The following is a 19954-nucleotide window of genomic DNA, read 5'->3' on the forward strand; positions in this document are numbered from 1 at the left end:
AAGCTACTGCAGGATCATTAGCTTTATTAGCTTCACTGCTAACGTGGATTCAGTGGACCAGTAAAATCCTCTGCTGTGAAATTACAAGTTACTTTTTATCGTTAAAGCTAATTAGCACAACCTGGACAGTAATTAGCAGAACCTGGACAGTAATTAGCAGAACCTGGACCCACCTGTCGTTTTACTTTCGCTCAGCCTGTTTTATGCGATGGGGTTTTTTTTTCCACTTCTCAGGAATTCTGATTAAGTCATTGTGAGTGTAAATGTAAAAAAAAAGGTTTCGCATTTGAAGTTTCTTTTAAATGCAACTCTCTTCTTGACACCCAGGCAGACGAACTGTCGGGTGACTTCACTTCCTGTCCCTGTTTGATGTTTGAGCATGACAACATTCATACAGAACAGAGGAAATCCAGCAGCAGATGTAATGCTCACGACCCGTGTGTCCACATGCTATCCATGTTAGCACTTGTTAGCTCAGTTTGTTGCCTTGTGTTTGACTCATCCTGACCAACCCCAAATAGTCTAATATCAGCCTGAGCAAAGTTTGACTGCTATTTAGATAATTCTTCACGTTTAGCAAAATTAACAATACTTTATGGTAACTAGCAACCATCACTCATTATGGTTTAGTTTATTTTTGGGTTTTATGGTTTCCTCGTTAGCATTAAGGTCACCACACCTGTCTGAACTCTAGCTTCTCCTGCATGGACGACAGGCTACTTCTCTTTAGAAGTTCTCAGCGCATTTTGACGTGCTTTTATTATCATTATTATTATCTTTTTTTTTTTTTTTCTCAGTGAATTTCTTTCTGGAATGTGGTGAGATTTTTATGACCTGCTGATATCTGAGTGTTCTTTATCAAAGCCAAGATGGACTGAAACGGGGGGTTCAGGGTCGCGAGCCCAACGCTGTGTCCGTGTGCTGGTTGAGCATTTTGCACCGTGAACCTGGACCTGCTCTGAGGAGCCTCCGGTCATGTGCTAGCGTAGCTCAGCGATACATTCGAGAATGGTTCGACGAAACATGTTTCCCCCAGTGACGTTAGCGTGTGTCATTCAGAACTTTTCCTCTACGTTTGGGATCCTCGACGACGTTAGCGTGTGTCATCAGAACTTTTCCTCTACGTTTGGGATCCTTGACGACGTTAGCGTGTGTCATTCAGAACTTTTCCTCTACGTTTGGGATCCTCGACGGCCACCATATTTCAGGTAGACGTCGTCGGTGGAGCCCCACGCTCCCGGGACATTCATCGGAAAAAGCTCCCAGTGTGACCAGTCATCTTCCACTGAAGCCAGTGTGTGAGGTGAGGTGAGAGGAGCTGGTGACTGACATGTGTGCAGGACCCCCCACCCACTTCTGTGAACTTTGATGTTTTAGAGGAAACAGCACAACCACAGTTTTCACACCTCCATCACCAGCTTCTCTCTCTCTCCACTCTCAGTCGAAGCCACTTGCTTCCACCGCTTATAAACGAATGGGTTCCTCACAGGCTGAGCAGTTTCAGCAAACTTCAGACGGACGACCGACCCGCGCCTTCGCCATCAGAAACGACTCGCACAACCTCTGGGATTTGAGCCCGCCGCCGGCAGAAGTACTACAAGCGTGAGAGGATGGTTACCATGGCAACGGCAGTGGTGGGGTGGTGTCTGTGTTTGGCCGTGTGTCACGTCAGAGGTTCCTACATCCCAGTAGAAATGAACAAAACCATCCAGAACCTCCTGGGCCATTATGTGAGTACGGGTTAAGTGGTTTGGGGTGCGTTTAAGGACGTCCGTTGACTCAAAGATTTGTCTGATTTTACTTTGGTTCATCTGACTCAAACTCCAGACAAAAATCATTGATCAATCAATCGGTCAATCATAAACAGAAACTAATCAACTTTGAATCAACAACTTTATCCCAGTATTTATTAGCACCCTGCAAACAAAAATGTGCAATTTCTGTTTTTTTGTGTTTCTTTGCAGACGATTACGAATAAAGAACTATTTGACGGAAAGCCCATCTTCTCCAAAGAGCCGCTTTCTGGAAACCTGCAGGTAAAACACGCCCACATTATAGGTGCGATGGAACAAACTCCGCCCACATGTCAGGGCTCCAGCAGTTAGCCTAGCTTAGTATCGGAAGACCTGAATCAGAGTAGATGAAACAGGACAGTAAACATGAAAATGTTATATGTGAACATTGAAGTTTAATGAGATTCGTTGACTATCGTGGTCAGCCTTTTTTGTTACCATGCTTTCTATTTTTTGCGTGGTTCAGACACATTTTAGCCACAGACGTTGCTTTGTTTCCCTTTTCGAGAGGTTTCAGTGTCGCTGTGGTGTCAGCAGGTAGTTTCCTTGATGATGCTCGAGTTTTACTTTGAAACTTTCACTTTTTCACACTTGTGCTCGCTGCCAGCCCGGCAGTGTTTCCAGAGACCCTCGGCAAAGTTTCCTCCACACGCAGACGTTTTACCCACTTTGACTCATCTGAAATTACCCTTTAAATATTTCCTTTTAAAAGTTTTCAAATTTTGTCCTTTGACTCCAAGTGCAGAAATGACCGCTAATAATCAATATTTGGCATGAATACGTGAAGATGATGCAAACCATCTTCATCAAAGCTTCAGAATCAATCAGAATGTAATCAAATTAAGCGTAAGCTGGTTGTCTTTTTGATCTTATTCTGTTAAGATAAAGTTTAAGATAAAGGATTAAACTTTGTTCAGCGACGGTGTGACAGAGTCAAAGTAGCGTGATGGTACCAACATGCTAACTGCTGACTCACTGTTCAGCTGTTAAGAGATTGTTTTTTTGATTTGTTTTTTGAGCTGAGATCAAACATTTCCGGAATCTATACATCATCTATACATGTCCCCACAGGCAGAGATGATCTACATGAGCGCCATTTTGCAAACCTACGACAAGATACTCAACCAGATGCTGAAGGAGCTGCCAACTCCGGGTCCCACCACCGCCCAGAGCTCCGGGGATAAGGGCACCGCCGAGCTCAGGTCGCAGCTGAACTACATCCTGAAGAAGATCACAAATCTGAGGATACAACATTACAACAAACCTGAGCAGCTCCTGAAGATGCTTCAACCTCTGAGAGAAGTCCAGGTGAGAACGTACTTCACGGAGATGCTGATGGACGTCAGGCAATGAGAAGAGAGAGGGGGCCAAAAATGTCCACGCGGAAGGTCAACACTTTTAGGTCGAAAGATTGATGGAGAGAGTGATGGAGACACTCAAGGAACAAGAGTGAGGAGACAGAGAGGGACAGAGCAAGGGAGGACAGAAGGAGAGGGGAGAGAGAGACAAGGACAGAGAAGAGATCTGTTCATGTACGACTTGGCTTTCTATGACTCTTCAGCCATTTATTCCTTTACAAAAGTGATTTCCCCCCCAGAATTACCAGCAGCTTTATCTTAAGTTCATAAACACCTTCATCTTACATTTAAGAAAGATTTAGACTAAAAACTTTTCAACTGAAATGTTCAGACTTAAATTTGAGCTCGATTTCCCTCTTTCTTCCAGTTTAACAACGCAGTCATTCAGAGCAAAGCATTGTGGGAGCTCATCAAGGTCTACAGGGAGGCGAGCTCCCTGCCCAACAAGCTGGAGAAGCGGCGGCGACGACGGCGGCGGCAAACGCAGATGTCGATTCGAGGTCATTAGAGTGGAAGAATCAAAGAGAAAAATGATGAAATTTAAATTTATAGCTGTTTAATGAAGATTTATTGGAGCAATAATGAAAATCTTGTAAATGTATTTTTACAATCTCTTCAATTGTTGACAGATGATTGAGATATATATATATATATATATAATCACAAGAAATTATATATATTTATATATACCAAAGTACAAAAAAGTTCCAAGTTGACATGTTATTGTTTTTACTATTTATGTCTTAATTTAACTTTTATTTAATTCTGAAGTGTTCCTTCTTACATGTATTATCTTATTTTGTTTATTTATTACTAATTTATTAATTTGGCACCTACAGAGAACTACAAATTAAGAAAACTGGCCAACAAAATGACTTTTGTTATGTGTCTTAGACATTTTCAAATAAAAAAGTGGTTCAATTTTTGTAAAACATCAGCTCATTTTTTTTAACCACACTGAAATCTTACATTGTACATTGTAATCTGATTACTTCGTTGAATTGTGATGATCCAAGGAAATGTACAAAAGATATTTTATGAATGAAAATACAGAATCATTAAGTCTCAGTAATCTAGCTAGAGTTATCAGATTACATTTGCGGGTATATTTAATATATTTGTTAATTTATCTTAAATATTTAAATGCAAACTCCAGAGATGATTAAATTAACTGTATTAATTATCTTTACGTAAATCTTCTAAAGTGTTGATCTTAAACATTTGAAGTTGTAAAAAGTCGTGGAAACATTGAAGAAATTGTAGCTGTAATCAAATTATCATCTTTACAGTATTTGAGAGTAATCAGTTTATCAACCAAACCCATATGTATGGAAATATGTTTAGACTTTCAGGAGACAAATAACTTCTTGTCGACGTGTTTACTGCTATTAAAGTAAACGGACCGGAGTCATCTCCAAGGTTACATTTCTGGTGAGGAAGACCACCGCAGCCTCTGTGCTGCTGTCAGACCCTGCAGCTCCAATGCCGTGATGTCACATCCTGTGTCATCCCTTCTGGTAAAGACTTTACTTTTACTGTAACTGAAGCTCTTACCCACAATGCATCCTGACTCCTCGGTGACTTTGCAGCATTGTGATTTCTAAGAAATCAAGCTGTGTTCCACTGTGTGTGCATGTGTGTGGTCAGAAAACACTGAGAACTTCAGCTTCAGATTTGTTGTTGTTGATCTGTTATCATCTATGTTCAAAGAAGACTGTGACAGGAACTTAAACGGGCCAGTGGTGATGGTTTGATCAACAACACCTGGGAAATATAAAACTTCCTGTCTGGCTTTCAATGTCATGACTGATGATGGCAACATTCTTTAGTTCTTTTAGCAATATACCAATAGAAAGTTCTGAAAACTTCCCAATAGAAATACACGATTGTAGGAAAACAACAGAGTTGTTTAGGGTTTGTCACGCATATGTGTATGTATGTATGTATGTGTGTGTGTGTGTGTGCGTGCGTGCGTGCGTGCGTGCGTGCGTGCGTGCGTATGTATGTATGTATGTATGTGTGTGTATGTATGTATGTATGTATGTATGTATGCGTGTGTATGTATGTATGTATTTATGTGTGTGTGTGTGTGTGTGGCAAGGCATCAAAACTATTAATTACCCCATCTGTAATTACAGTAAGTAGTAAACAAAAATTGTGAAATAACTCAAAACACATTTTAAATTCGAGATTCTGGACACATTCTCTCCATAAGTTTCATGTATCAATCATCTGAAATGGTTTTCCAGCAGCCATGATGGAGTCCTGGTTGGCCCCTTTGCCTTCACTCTGGGGTTCATCTCATCCCAGACCATCTCCATTGGGGGAGTTAGGTCATGTCACCATGGAGGCCTGGTCATCTGACACGGAGCCCCCATCACATGTCTGGCATTACCATCTGTGGTGTCGGTTATCTACCACAAGTATGCAAGTTAAACTAGCACAGAAAAGGAGGGTGTAGAGACATAAAACTGAGCAGTTAAAAATAATCTGTGGAACTAAAGTTGATGGGCGCAGACAGGAACGTTGCAGCGACCTGTTAGCCTCCTCACTCTCTCTTCAGACTGGCCCACACTCACACTTTGACTTTTCTCCCTCTTGCTATTTTTTAACATCATGGGTGTGAAACTCTTCAAGAATTAGTGCCGATCTAACTCAATTAGACTCAAGAGACTCCAAGAGATTTATTGATATATAAAAGGAAAACGGGGGGGCGGGGTTGTTACTCATGCAAACTTTCCCATCATGCAACTGTCCTCTCTTGGATCAGTTTTGAATTACATGCATTACTGATTTGACTCTGGACAATCAAAGGTTCCCATGAGTGTTTTTATAGAAGATGTACGTGTCGATAAACCATCAAGGTCTGAAGACCAATTTCAGTGCAGGAAAAGGCATAGAGAACAACTCCAGGTGAGAGGTCATGTGATGAATTAGTTGTGTAGGCAACAGTTGTTTGAAGATTTTAGTTTTACCCCTGCAGAGATTTCAGGATGTGGAAGACGTCCCATCGATAAAGTTCAGCAATCCGAATCCATCTCTGAAGCAAAACTTCCCCCTTAACAGGACAGAACCTCAAGCAGGACCAGGCTCATATGGGGGACCCTCCTGTAGAAAGATCAGGGAAGGACAGATAGAGGAGAGAATAGTCACACATTATACAGGCAAATATATTAATTTGACTGAGCTATCAAAGATCAATGCTCCTCTAAAGGTGCACCATCGTTACTGCAAGGTGGTGGAGAGCTCAAACATCTCAGGCCATGGTTTCCCTTCCACAGCTCATTTAGGACAAGAAGGATCACAGGAGGACTTTGGATAAGCTGCAGGCATTGGGTGATGAAGAGGAAACCAACGACCTGAGGGAGGTTCATCTTCTGCTATAGTTCTCAAGATGACTGCCAGGCACTTGCAGCCTCATATTTGTAGGTTCTGTACCTTGCTCAAGGGTACCTGGGTAGTGCTCTGAAGGTGTTCTGGCACCTCCCTCTACTAACAGAACACCTTCCATGATTTGTCTGCCCTGGGGCTGTCAGCTGAGTCCCCAACGGACTGAGCTACCCCTGACCCAAGTTCTGGACGAATTCCAGAAAGTTCCTTCCAACATTGTAAATCAGCCTTTTCGTTCTTCAGTGAGATCCAAATCAGCAGCTCGGACAGAACAATAGAACCAATTAAAACAAGATTAAAAAATATGACAAAACTGTCCTTCAAAAGTTTCGCTTTCTCTTAAATTGATGTTCTAAGGCAGTGGTTTCCAAACTACGGCCCGTGGGCTGGATACGGCCCGCCTCCACATTTTGTCTGGCCCCCTGAACAATACCAGAAAGCATTTTGATTTTTTTTCATATATGTGTATTTGTATTTGATAATAAAGTTGGACTTTAGAGACTGCTCATATGAGTCATTTAAGTACAAATAAGCTGAACTTGGACCTGTTAAGATTGTGCACGGCACAACAGAAAGTTTCTGTTTAATGGACTTTTTAATGTGAACAAACCAGAGAGGGTAATTTGGTTATTATTTATTTCATTAATAGTGTTATTGTTTATTTCCTGACTTTTGTTCTGTGAAGAATCCAGAAAGGGTTATTTGATTGTGCTTTCTTGAAAACAATACATTTTTACGTTTAGGCACTCCTGCAATCCTCACACTTTTTCTGTTCCAAACTGACCCCGGCCCCTTATCAGAGAAGGGAAAAGTTATGGGGCCCTCACAGTAAAAAGTTTGGGGACCCCTGTTCTAAGGTACTATGAATAATTTATATAATCCATATTCACAGTCATGTAGTCCGAAGCCCGTGAACAAGTCAAATGCAATAGGTGGTGCCTGACATCCACACGTGGTCCAACGTTTGGTGGGCAATCGTCCTGTTGAGCCTTGAAACCATGACGCATATCTGGTTGGAAAAAAACGCTGAGAGCGAGGAAAAGTGAAAAAGAGTGAGGGCGAGCAAGTCAGAGGAGCGGGCGAGCAGGCTGAGACATCACGTCAGATTTCATAACTGCGATCCGTCCCAACAACCCAGATCTCGAATTTGGACTTATCGCCCCGAACATCCCTGGTCTAATGTCCTTGCATTCCTTTTATTTCTTACCCCTGAAAAATCTCTTCTGCATGTTGCGTTTTCCTAATCATGGTTTCATAGACTCATAAAGGCCTCAAAGCTCAAATAGTAGCAGACACATCTTCACCTCGAGTTCCGCGTGGCGTTTATCTGGGCTCTGATCTGAGGTGACGCGATCTGGTGACACAGATAAACTCATCCTCATGTCTTTGAGGCTACACTTGAGGATACATCTAAAGGACTGTCTGACCCTCTGCTCTTAAAGTAATGCTGGACGTTCATTTCTCCTAAATCAGCTGATGGATTCTCCATAAGATGGAGGCTAAGTAGGGCTGTCAACTGACTTCTGCACAACGAAAGTTGAAACGTTGGACGAAAGAAGGTCCACAAATTCCCTTTGATCAGGCACAAGTGTGAAGTGAAAACCACTTCAGGTGAAGCTCGGTGAGGTTGCGAATGGTGGCTACTTTGTAGATCGTAAAACATGGAAACAGAATTGTTTCACAAGTGTTTTGCTCTGTAATTGCATGCAGCTTGTTTCATAGTTCTGCCGTCTTCAGTACAGCAATGTAGAAAGTAGTAAAAATAAAGAAAAAACTTCGAATGAGAAGCTGTGTTTGGCTGGTGGTGTGAGTGTATGTGCATGTACATCATTCACACCCATATAAATTATTTATTGTTTACATTTTTTTCCCCTTTTTAAAAATAAAAATGCATAGATTCAAACGTTTAAAAAAAGAAATCCCAACATTTCAAGAATGACGAGCATACAAATATGTAAATGCAGATGATGAAACGAGTCCCATTTTTCAGCTTTCATGCAAATGCACTTTGAGTTTCTCATTTCCCATTTAAATAAACTCTTTTGTTGCCGAGCTCTTGCCGTTCTTCCTCGTGAATCGCTCTCAACAGTTTATGTTCACCTCCTCTGGTCACATGGTCCCGTGGGCCGATGTAAAGGGCACATCAGTGACGGAAACTCTGCAAAAATGCCCAGATCATTTATTTAGTTTCAGTGGTTGCTCTGTCTCTCTCTGTCTGTCCCCGTGTGTGTGTGTGTGTTTCACTGTTAGTCAGCATGTTGCTTGGAGGAAATGTGTCGTTGCAAATCATTAAATGTCAGTGCTGCAGACCTGCTGCACAGCTTCAAAGCTCATCTGCATCTCCTCAACAACATTCGGTTTTTATATTCTGCAGCAGAAGCTCATGAAGGTAAAGATCCCACAGTGAAGTCGAGCTTCAGCGTTTCCAGGTGTTGATTAAAGGCCGACCTCATGGTGGCGCTAGAACGACCCAAACCTGTGTTAGCAGGAGGGAACATCAGTTACATCACTTTGGTTGTTGTGCAGCAGCAGAAGAAAAAGCTGTGAAATACGAAAATGCATGTGTAATTTAGCGATTTAAGAAACATTAAAGAGAAATGGTGTCTTTACCACTGTTATATTCCATGAACAAAAATAAATAAAGAACTCGAAAAAAGAAAACAAAGAGTGTGCGCCAAGATGCTCATCCCCCCACACATAGTGACTTACCCCCGTAGTTTACAGGTTAGTTTATTTTATAAAGTTTATCAAAATCCGTTCATGACCAATCAATCCCAACTGTCACATAACCTAATTATTTATTATGTGTCGCCATCTGTTGGACAAGATGCGTTACTACAATAATGATATAAATAATAATGTCATATTTTCACATTACATTATTAATGTTAATGTGATGTGATAATATTAATGAGCTGTTCATGACCAGCCTAAAAAAAACAAAAAACTTCACTTGTAATGACGCGATTTAACCACCTGGCGGGGGCAGAAAATAAAGATCTGATTTCTGCTTCTGTGAATCCTGGAGAATTGGCGATTTGGAACAGTGAGAGTTCATTATAAATTTGATTAACATTGAAATTGAACATTGAACATTGAAATTCCCAGGAAATCATTAAGAATTTCGACAGCAAAGGCGTGAAAATTAAATGACCTCAACAGTCGACAGGAACACAGAGATGGAGAGATATAGTTTGAGATGAAGAGAAAAGACTATTTATCCTAAATCTGTTTTGTTATGTCTACTATATGTGTGTGTGTGTGTGTGTGTGTGTGTGTGTGTGTGTGTGTGTGTGTGTGTGTGAGTGTGAGAGAGAGAGAGGGAGACAGTGAGAGAGAGGCTAGAAATAAATTGACCTCCAGCCTGACAAATTACCACCTGACACTAATTCTGTCACACACACACACACACACACACACACACACACACACACACACACACATGTTATTTTATTTTTTTTGGATGTTCAGAATCTTAATTGAGTGAGTTCAAGGTTCCACAGCTCTGATTGGTCTGTTCTGAAGCTTCAGACAACAGAACAGAGGAAGTGACATCATCATCTAAAGTAACCAACCGGTCACCCTTGGACCGACCCTTTAATCCCAAAGATTATCATCCGAGTAAAACTCTTCGCAGCATCAGAAACTGGTGGGGCAGGAGGAGGAGCCTCAACAAAGTATCCAATCAGGAGCCGCCTTCAATCCAGACTTTCCACTGAGGTCCAATGTGCACGAGGGGTCAGATGAGCCGTAATCTGGATTCTGGACAGTGAGAATTGTACTCAGATATTCTGACCTGATGAAACAATCAAAGTCAGAGGTTCATCAGGTTCAATGCTCCTTCCAGACCCACAATCCTCTGCAGCTAGTCACACATTATCAGGTTACATACGTGTTATAATCTGCTGCGGTTTTAAATAGATAAAACACACCCACACACACACACACACACACACACACACACAAGACCGATCCAAGTGCAGAAAGAGGATGACCAAATGTCATGATCATCCTGCTTAAGATGAATAAAGATTTTAGAAAAGTAAAAAATTTGTGACTGAATGAGGACGTTTGGGCTCCTCCCACTCAACCCCTCCCCCTGTCTTTGATTGGCTGCGAAGGCCGTGTGGGCGGGGCTATTACTTGTCCCGAAGGTTACTCCATAGACATTAATGTCTCCCCCAATATGACGGGGACCGAGGCATCTACATATTATTGATGGGTTAACGACAGATTCATCTGAAATTAAGGTTCACCTGAAAACTAAGGGAGACGTTTATGTGAAAGCAAAATTCTTTTTAAAAGAGTTTTAAAAAAAAATGATTTCAAAAACTTTGATTCAGTAAAAATCAGGAATATTTAGGAGCCACAAACCAAATCAATCTTAATCCCAATAATGGAGGCCTCATGATGTCATCACACCCCCAGATCAAGATTCCACAGGTGTTCAAGGTGTTGCATCACCTGTTTCTCTGATTGGTGAACAATTAGCGCATTAGCATCATGCTACATCTGAAATCTCACAGCTGGTGTTCTTTGGTTAATCTGCTGCCTAATATGGAACACAGCTGCTCCAATGACGGTGCTCGTTTCCACGGCAACCTCATTCATGTATGGTCAAAGAGTGTGTTTCCACAGCCAGTATGATCCCTGTCAGAAAACTGTGAACTCACTGTATTTAATTAGCACCTGTTGTCATGGTAACCTGCCTGTAACCACCGATTTAACATTGACTTGGATCAAACCATTTGATCTGATTTGGGATGAAGGAACCAAGAAAAAGAAAATCTAATGCTAAATGTTAAAAAGTGCGTTTGCTTTTGTCAGGATTGAAAAAAAAAACCCAGCGTTGAATAAAAGTTTTATTCTTAAGATTTCCACCACAATAAAATTTAACAAAGGTTCACTAGAAAAAGTGTCAACTTTAGTTTTGTACAGTAAATACAGTACATTGTTTAACTCTGCGTAATGGCAGAGCCCCCCCCCCAAAAAAAAGATATTTACAGACTGAATCACTATAAAAACCAACTGGCAAACATCACTTAAATACAGCGCAGCTTCATGCTAGCAGAGCTAACCCTTCGAGGATAACAGCTGAGTTTAAGGTGATACTACTGACCTGATGGCAGCTCCTTCAGATATTTACCTATATAGTGTTTCTTTGACAGGCAGCTGCTGCTTTTTGTTCTGTTCCCCCCATTTCTTGCTTTCTGTATATTCTTTTACTCCCCTACCTGCCTGAGTAAGCAGCTAGCATTCTGCTAGCCTTGTAAAGGAATGCACTTTGGTAGTTTCAACCAAATGCCCTGTGTTAGTCGCAACAACAGTAATAATATAGAAATCTGAGCAGTCTGAGGTACTGATGTAAAAAAAAAAAAAAAAAAAAAAAAAAAGAAGATCTAAATGATGCTAAGCTTGCATCTCTACCAGAAGTTTCGTGCTCCATGTAGTGGAGATTCAACACTGCAGGTTGATACTAGCAGTTATTACACAGTTGAGTAGTGTGCTTAAAGAGTAACTAAACCCCCAAACCAAAAAACAAATGTAATTGGATAAGAAGTTTTCTTAATTCGGTTGCAACTCTTGACAGTTTAGTCAAAGCATTTCAATTTTGTAAATTTCCTCCCTGCAGATTAGCCAAAACTTTGGGGTTTAGTTACTTTTAAATGTAGAGGAAACATCAGTGCAGCAGCTAGCAAAGGAATGCTAGCAGTGAATCAGCTAGTGTTAGTTTAGCCCTGGTGTCAGCAGGCTTCACCCATGGGTCCTGATAAAATTGGCCACACACACGCGCACGCACACACTCGAGCTATGACGTTAGCTGGTGCACTGCCAGTACTGTAAACACTTCAGAACTGCGGAAGCCCCTTTCCATCTCAATGATAAAGTTTTTGACCTCGTTTGTCTTAAACATCTTTTTTTAAACACACCAAAAGTTTCATCATAACAAAATTTTGACAATTTAGTCTCAATTTTTTTTTTTTTCATAAAACAGTAAAAAGACTTCAGGTCATTTGTAAAAAAAAATGTATGAAAAATTTTGACTGGTCTGAAAAAGTATTGCAACACAAATTGTCGAACGTGGTGGTAATCCTGCGCTTAAAAATAACTTTACTTCAAATTTTCAGTTAAAAAATGTTCTTTTTGTCAGAGGGCTTCCGTCAAATGTAGCAGCTGCCAACAGCAACACATATCCTCCTGCTAACAAAAGGAACCAGACAAGGACGTTCCTACGGTCACAAACTACACACTATGACCACGTGTTGCTAATATTACAAAATTTCTGGCACAGTTTAGGATCAGCGCTTTAGCGTCAATCTTCAGGAAGTTGGTTTTAAAGCCAAACTGAGCCTGGCGGATGACACTCGGGACTAACCACGACCCGACGACCTTTAGCCTGTGAAACTGTAACCGTGTGGGCGCTGGCATGCTGGGTGGGCGTGGCCAGGGGATACTGAAGGCACAAAATTACCGCCGTCAACTCGCGTCTCACTAAAAATGAAAATAAAACATAAAAAGGAAACAACCGATCAAATCCTTAGGAAATAAACTTACATCAGAGAGGACCGCCCCTTCCTGGTTACTAGGTACTTCCTAGTAATAGGTCAGGAGGGGGCGGAGCTTCACCTGAGATGGGCGGAGAAGGTAGTGTCTGTGTTAGCGTTAGCGTCCACTCAGCCATGTGCTACATGTGATGGTGCGCACACCTCTTCATCCTCCTCCTCCTCCCTGAAGGAGTCCATAAACAGCAAGGTGCGTTTGTTTCCATACACGCTCAGAAAACTGCATTGTCAGCATACAGACGCGCCGCTACATACAACACAAACATTCAAGTATAGCGCAAGTTTCCCATCAATAAATAATGATTCAGCTGTAGCAAATAAATAACAATCACACACCCCCCCCCCCCCTCCATACTGACAATATTTTATCAATATTACCAGGTCCAAGCGAGAAAACGGGAACTTTCGGCCTTGTGGAAGGAAAATAAATCGGGTTTGAAACGGCGGTTTCTTTGAAATAATCGTGCGCTCTGATTGGTGCGTCTGAGCAGGTGAGTCCAGAGATCCACCAATCGCCGAAACGTTCACTCCATTGGGGGGGGACTTAATTACCCACCTGTGCTTTAGTTCTACTGTGAGTCGGAAGGCATTTGAATTAAAATCGGTGTTAAATTTCAATTAAACTTCCAATTAATCTTTTTCTGTTTGTTTGCATTTTTTGGTCTTCACTCTCCCTTTTTTTTAACTTTATAAAAATCTACTTTGGGAAAAAAAAACATCTTCCTCTCTATCCCCCAGATTTAAAACTTTGTAATTCATCAAAAGAGTTTTTTTAAAATCTTTCTAATTGTTTAAACAATGCTTGAATGATTAAACCCTTGTATGCGCGTGGCTAAATCGAACAGGCTAAATTAGCCGTTTGTTGAACCAGCAAAGACTTTGGTTTTGAAAAGCGCCTGTTTTTCAACGCTAATTTGACCCTTCGTATCCGCGCAGCTACGTAAGGCAGTGGGCAGCAGTCAGACCACCGGCAGGAAGGCTAATTTTTACCACCAAACCGCCAAAAAAAGGCCAAAATAATCAGCCAGCCAGAACTTGCTGACTGATTCACATCGACTAGGCTCACTTTTCTGCACAGTAAAAGCTAAGTAATGGCTAACTATTAGTTCCAAACCACCTGGAGTAATTAGCCACTTGACAGGCACAAAGCTAACAAAGGCTAGCCGTTCATTGTGGAAAAAGCAGCTAGCTGAGAGAATTGAGCAGCTCAGAGAGTTTGATATTCATACTGATCCAAATGTGAAGAAAGTTAACGTAAAACTAAATCTGGAACGCTAAAAGGGCAGAGCGTGGGGGTTTTGTGTCGAGTTGACTTGCGGCCAAGCTAAAAAGCATCTTCAGTGATAAAAAGCCTTGTTCCCTCCATCAGCACCATGTTTGGATCAGAGCTACAGCGTGCTACGATTGTCAGAGCAGCGCGTCGGTCAGAGCATCGTGTCGGTCACCCGGGGTCACTTCCTGTCTGCTCAAAATTCAAAAGCACAATCCTGATTCCTTCAGCTAGCTTACGCGCCGGCCTCATCATCTCTAAAAAGCTACACACTCATCAAAACAGGACAGACAGATTCACGAGAGCGGGTCGCTCTCAGCTAACCAGCTTTGGTAGAACCGTCCTCGGCTGGATATTCCCGTTAGTGTCCGTGATTGCTGCCAAGTTAGTCCTGGTTTTGGAGGAGGAGGAGGACATGGTTGCTGAGGAGGCGGTGGCAATTTTGGAGATGGAGGTGATGGCGCCGTCCGTGGCGGTGGTGCCGATTCGCCTGGAGGTCTTTTCCGTTGTGGTGGTCCCGCCCGGAGGCTTGGGGAGTCGTTTCTTCAGCCACGGGTGCCGCAGCGCCTGGCTGGGTGTCATCCTGAGGCCCGGGTCCCACTCCAAACACTGCTTGAGGAAGTCCAGGAACAGAGGCTCGTCGCAGCCCTTCAGCGCCGCGCTCCAGTCTTTGCTGCCCGGCGGGCCGCGCGCCTTCCCCCGCCTCGACCGGCCGCCGTTCAGCACGGTGGTGCCGTCGGGCAACGTGGTGACGGTGCAGTACCGCGGGTATCCTTTGGAGGACACAAAGTTCTTGGACCTTTTGGAGGCGTCGAGCAGCTTCTGACCGGGCATGCCCAGCAGCTCCATAGTGCAGGCCAGCTGGTCGCCTTCGTCCTCGCCAGGGAGCAGCGGGTAACCCGTCAGCAGCTCGGCCAGGATGCAGCCCAGAGACCACATGTCGATCGGCATCCCGTATCTGGAACCTGAAGAAATCCACACGAAACCAGTCAGAGCACCGTCTTGGCCCGTTCCCAGAAAGGAACCTCGTATGGAAACTCACCTAAAATGACCTCTGGCGCTCTATAGAACCTGGACTGGATGTAGGTGTAGACTCTCTGATGTTCATAACAGCTGGATCCAAAGTCAATTACCTGGACAGAGATGGAGATCAGGACAAAGGAACCCCTGAACCGGGTCCGACTCCGGCCCTGATGTCTCACCTTGATGCCGCTGCGTCCCTGCTGCTTGAGCAGGATGTTCTCCGGCTTCAGGTCGCAGTGGATGATGCGGTTCTTGTGCAGCGAGTCCAGACACTGGAGGATGGAGTAGGCGAACTTCCGGACCAGCGGCAGGCTGAAGCCCTGGAACTTGTTCTTCTTGATGAGCTCGTAGAGGTTCATGCTGAGCAGCTCGAAGGTCATGCAGATGTGGTTGCGGAAGGTGAAGTTCTCCAGCATGTGGATGACGTTCATGCCCGAGTCCTTGTCCTGCTTCCTCAGGTGCTCCAGGATGCGGATCTCCTCCGCCGCCTGCCGGTGGAAGCGCTTCTCGTTGCGGACCATCTTCAGCGCCACGTGGGTCTGGCACTTGTGGTCGTAGGCTTTTACCACCTGCAGAGACAGGAGGGTCACGTGATCAGCCGGGGGGCGTCGGCGTCCGAGGTGTTCTCCTGCTGCGGCGGGTTACCTGTCCAAAACTGCCCTTGCCGATGACCTTCAGCACCTCGTAGCGGTAGGATATGTGGTCGTGCGGAACGTGGATATATGACCCCTGATCGTCGTCGTAACCTCCGTTATTGGCTCCGCCCATAATCCCCAACCTCTTCTTGGCATTTGGACCAACAAAGTACACTGAGGAGACAAGAGAAGTTTTAAAGTTTGGGACAGGCTGGTGGTGACCTCCCCTCCCTCCTGCGGGGTCAAACAGGAACCCACCCTCGGGGTAGTTGAACACCTCGTGGTGCTCAAAGGTCGACAGTTTGGACATGAACTGCTTCATGGCCTGCTCCGGGCTCAGGAAGCCGGGCTTTGGCTTGCTGTCCATTAACTTGTTGGAGGTGGCGCTGCCCTGCCGGCTGTGGTGGGGGGACTCGGTGGCGGCGGCGGCGTGGTGGTCCGGCAGCGATAACCCCGACCGGGCCTGGCCGTTGAGCTGGGAGGCGAGGACTGGACGCTTGTTGGTGTTCTCCTCGAACAGCTGGGTGATGTGGACCTGCGAGTGCGACGACAGCTGGACGGGATCCGTCATTGCGACTTTAGCGCCCCCCTGAGGAGGAAGCGCAGGAAATCAGGTTCACCGATTGATAGGCTTCGATCACACCTCCGAGTCTTCTGTTGCCGTGGAGACCAGCATGCATGTGTCAGACAATAGAGGTATGTTTGGTTTCCCCCCCCCCCCCCCACACACACACACACACTCTTCTTCAGGGCTCAGAACCTGTTTTTGTTTATTGATTCTTGACTGGAGGCTTTAAATCTACAAGCCATTTGAAGCTAAACCACTTCCCGATTATGTTGATACCCGATTAATGACTTTAAGACACTTGGTTTAAACGTTTCCTCATCACTGATGTCAAGATCGTGCGTGTGTGCGAGAGCTTCATTCCGTTCTATAAACCAATCAGCTGCTTTAAGCACCCGTCTATTAATAGCTGCGGCTGAGCGCTTCAGTGAACTGCTGCTCAGGGTAGCGCCATGCTAACATGCTAACTGTGCTGTGCTACATGATGAGTTGACATGTATATTCATTTAAATCTAAGCTCCTATAGCTGATAAACACTCTGAGGACATTTAGGCGGATCAGTGCATCAGCTCCTCGTACCGTCAGCGGGTTGAGGTTAGCGCGGAGCCGCGGCAGGGCGGCGGGCGATGTCGTCTGGGAGCCACTGTGACCGGAAGAGTAGCCCGGCTCGCCCGCTTTGCCTGAAAGCAGAGAGACATTTGTATTTAACGTCAAAACAACCAGGAAGCTACTTCAGCGCTTCCAAACAGCCGCCATGTTGGATCCGGTGTAGGGAAAAGGAAGGGGCCCTCACAGGCCACCGTCCTGACCTAATCCAGGCTAATCTGAACGCTCTATAATCCCGATAATGACGGTGAGTCACAGCGAGACGACGCACAACCGGTTCCGCCGCTTCTTACCTGTGGCACCGCGGCTCAGTCGCTTCACCAATAACCGATACTGCGATCAATACATCCCCACTCGAACCCGCTGGAAAACGTCGGAGATTTCCGAACTTCAACCAGAAAGGCTAGCGAGGCGTACTTTAGAAAAACAAAGGTCTATTTTTTGGAATCGTCAATGCGGATTTTTAGAAACCCGTGAAGAAGCGAATATTTCATCAACATATTCTCCAGGGAGTCAAAATTCCGGGGGGGGGGGGGTGCACGTCCATCCTGGATCCAACCCCGTACGCCGGACGGCCGTCGACACTTTTGCGCTGGCACAGTGGAAAAGTGGCGTGCGGAACATGACACCGAGCTGGAGATTCCAAAGCTCCAGGCGAGCACACTTGGCATGCCGCCCGACAGGACCCGTGAGGGGACTCCGAGACGCCGTGACCTCGCTCGCTGCTCCAATGCAACACGGGTGCCGAGACAAAATCCCTGCGCACAAACCAGCACGGGTTAACGACAGTGAAGCTGCTGCGTACGACCACGTTACCAAGACGACGGCCCCTGATCAATAGGGGACAGAAAGGGGCAACGCAGTCTACAGTGATCGGGTCTACAGTGATCGGGTCTACGGTGATCGAGTCTACGGTGATCCATTCATACATTATTTTAATAGAAGAAATAGAGAGACAAGAACAAATCAGAGGGTCAAACTAGCGCCCGGCGCCTGACCTGCGGCGCCAACTAGTTCAGCCTGTTTAACGGGCAAACTTAAGTCCAGTCAAGGACACCATTATGTACACCAGCAGTAGTTGTAGCGTTTCCTACAGACATAAACACAGCACAAACCCGGGAGAATAAAACAAACAGACTAAAGACTCTTAGTAGCACTGATGTCAAGGTTCTAGGATAGTTCGGAAAAACAGGCAGAACAGACCCCAAAAGAGCCAGAACAGACCTAAAACAGGCAGAATGGAACCCCAAAAAAAGACAGAACAGACCCCAAAGAGCCAGAACAGACCTAAAACAGGCAGATTGGACCAAAAAACAGACAGCACAGACCCCAAAACAGGCAGAACAGACCCCAAGACAGGCAGAACAGACCTAAAACAGGCAGAATGGACCCCAAAAACAGACAGCACAGACCCCAAAACAGGCAGAACAGACCTAAAACAGGCCGAATGGACCCCAAAAACAGACAGCACAGACCCCAAAACAGGCAGAACAGACATAAAACAGACAGAACAGACCTAAAACAGACAGAACAGACCCACAACAGGCAGAACAGAACTTAAAACAGACAGAACAGACCCCGAAACGGACGGAACAGACCCCGAAACGGACGGAACCGACCCTAAAACAGAGGTAACAGCACGAACAGCCAGAACAGATCTTGAAGGAGTCTTTTCGAGCATTAAATGGACCAAAGCAACACGTTTTTTCTTCTTGTGACAGCGTCATTAAAGTGTTTTAGAGACGGTAAATATCAGAGGGGAACCAGCTGACCCCTGTCTGATCCGAACCCAGGCTGGCTGGTCTGCGGAGCCGGAGGCCAAATATCACCCAGCAACCGAAAACAAACACCGCTCCGGAGCTCCGCGTCTGCCCGGAGAGCCGGGGAACCGACCCGAAACCACCGTGGAGTCCCTCCGAACAGCCGAACCAGAGGGGAAACCAGGCAGTAAACAGAAAATCTCGTTCCCCCGCGGCTGTCACTTCTCAGCTAACGCTAGCTAAAAATAAACCCCCGCCGGGAGGAAGCTGTCTGGAGCCGCGGTCGGTGCCGATTCCTCCATTTTACCTCCCGGTTTCTGACCTTCTCGCCGCAGCTTCTTCTGCCCACATCTGATGAGATTAAATCGAATTTAGGGGCAGAGAAGGAACAGAAGGACCTGTGTTTGTCAGCCAGCCCCCAGCCTCCCTCGGGCTTTCCCTCCGTGGTCAAGGCGTAGGAACTCGGCGGTCACTCCGGGCCACGCTGGCCAGGCTCAGGTGCCCGGGCAGCGGTTACAGGGGGTCGTACTCACCCGTCGGGTGGACCGAGACTCCGGGCTTCTTCGTTAACATGGCGGCCGCTCCTCTCCTGTGGACACAGACGGGGAGGACACCACCTCTTCCTCCACCGACGGCTCCTCCTTTTCCTCCGCCCTCCCTTCCCCTCTCCACCACCCTTTCACTCCCCCTGGCACCCCCTGCTGAGCGTCCCCTCATTCTGACGTCCGCCTGCAAACGTACCACAGATTAAATCAATATACTGGTTGATTTTACGACCACCCTGCACTAAATACAGGGCACGTTAGTTTAATTGTAACTCAGAGGTTGAACGGCCAAAATATAAATAATACGAGATCTAAGCAATAACAATATCAAAAGCACGATAACCACACGTACTGATGCGGATCAAAGCTTTTAAGTGAGGATGATTACTTTAGTGCCCGTGTGATGACGTCATCAGCATAGCGGGTGTGCTCGTTTGTTTAGAACA

General features: G+C 45.1%; 2 protein-coding genes across 3 annotated transcripts; one reads left to right on the forward strand and one right to left on the reverse strand.

The window, feature by feature from the left end:
* Positions 1-1091: 1091 nt before the first annotated feature.
* ifng1 (interferon gamma 1) lies at positions 1092-4082 on the forward strand. 2 transcript variants are annotated; one of them, XM_029825482.1, is made up of 5 exons: positions 1092-1303; positions 1419-1730; positions 1965-2036; positions 2865-3101; positions 3519-4082. In XM_029825482.1, the coding sequence occupies exons 2-5, from the start codon at positions 1611-1613 to the stop codon at positions 3657-3659; spliced, it is 570 nt and encodes a 189-aa protein (XP_029681342.1). In that variant the 5' UTR covers positions 1092-1303; positions 1419-1610; the 3' UTR covers positions 3660-4082. The 2 variants fall into 2 exon arrangements, with proteins under 2 accessions (XP_029681342.1, XP_029681341.1); XM_029825481.1 differs by having other exon boundaries at positions 1442-1730.
* A 7684-nt stretch (positions 4083-11766) lies between these two features.
* On the reverse strand, positions 11767-19758 carry dyrk2 (dual-specificity tyrosine-(Y)-phosphorylation regulated kinase 2). The gene is made up of 7 exons (XM_003972673.3): positions 19497-19758; positions 17177-17277; positions 16291-16621; positions 16043-16206; positions 15577-15966; positions 15417-15507; positions 11767-15339 (listed from the first exon to the last, which is right to left on the reverse strand). Exons 1-7 carry the CDS (start codon positions 19678-19680, stop codon positions 14690-14692), a joined length of 1911 nt encoding a protein of 636 aa, XP_003972722.2. The 5' UTR covers positions 19681-19758; the 3' UTR covers positions 11767-14689.
* Between the last annotated feature and the right edge of the window lie 196 nt (positions 19759-19954).

This window comes from Takifugu rubripes, chromosome 18 (genome assembly GCF_901000725.2).
Source record: "Takifugu rubripes chromosome 18, fTakRub1.2, whole genome shotgun sequence".
NCBI classification, from domain to species: Eukaryota; Metazoa; Chordata; class Actinopteri; order Tetraodontiformes; family Tetraodontidae; genus Takifugu; species Takifugu rubripes.

Coding starts and splice junctions, on each gene's coding strand:
- ifng1 (XM_029825482.1), top strand. CDS start 1,611: ATGGTTACCATGGCAACGGCAGTGGTGGGGTGGTGTCTGTGTTTGGCC. Junction 2,037..2,864: donor CGCTTTCTGGAAACCTGCAG/GTAAAACACGCC, acceptor ATGTCCCCACAG/GCAGAGATGATCTACATGAG. Junction 3,102..3,518: donor AACCTCTGAGAGAAGTCCAG/GTGAGAACGTAC, acceptor TCTTTCTTCCAG/TTTAACAACGCAGTCATTCA.
- dyrk2 (XM_003972673.3), bottom strand. CDS start 19,680: ATGAGGGGACGCTCAGCAGGGGGTGCCAGGGGGAGTGAAAGGGTGGTG. Junction 17,278..19,496: donor AGTCTCGGTCCACCCGACGG/GTGAGTACGACC, acceptor CTCTGCTTTCAG/GCAAAGCGGGCGAGCCGGGC. Junction 15,340..15,416: donor AGCGCCAGAGGTCATTTTAG/GTGAGTTTCCAT, acceptor GGATTTCTTCAG/GTTCCAGATACGGGATGCCG.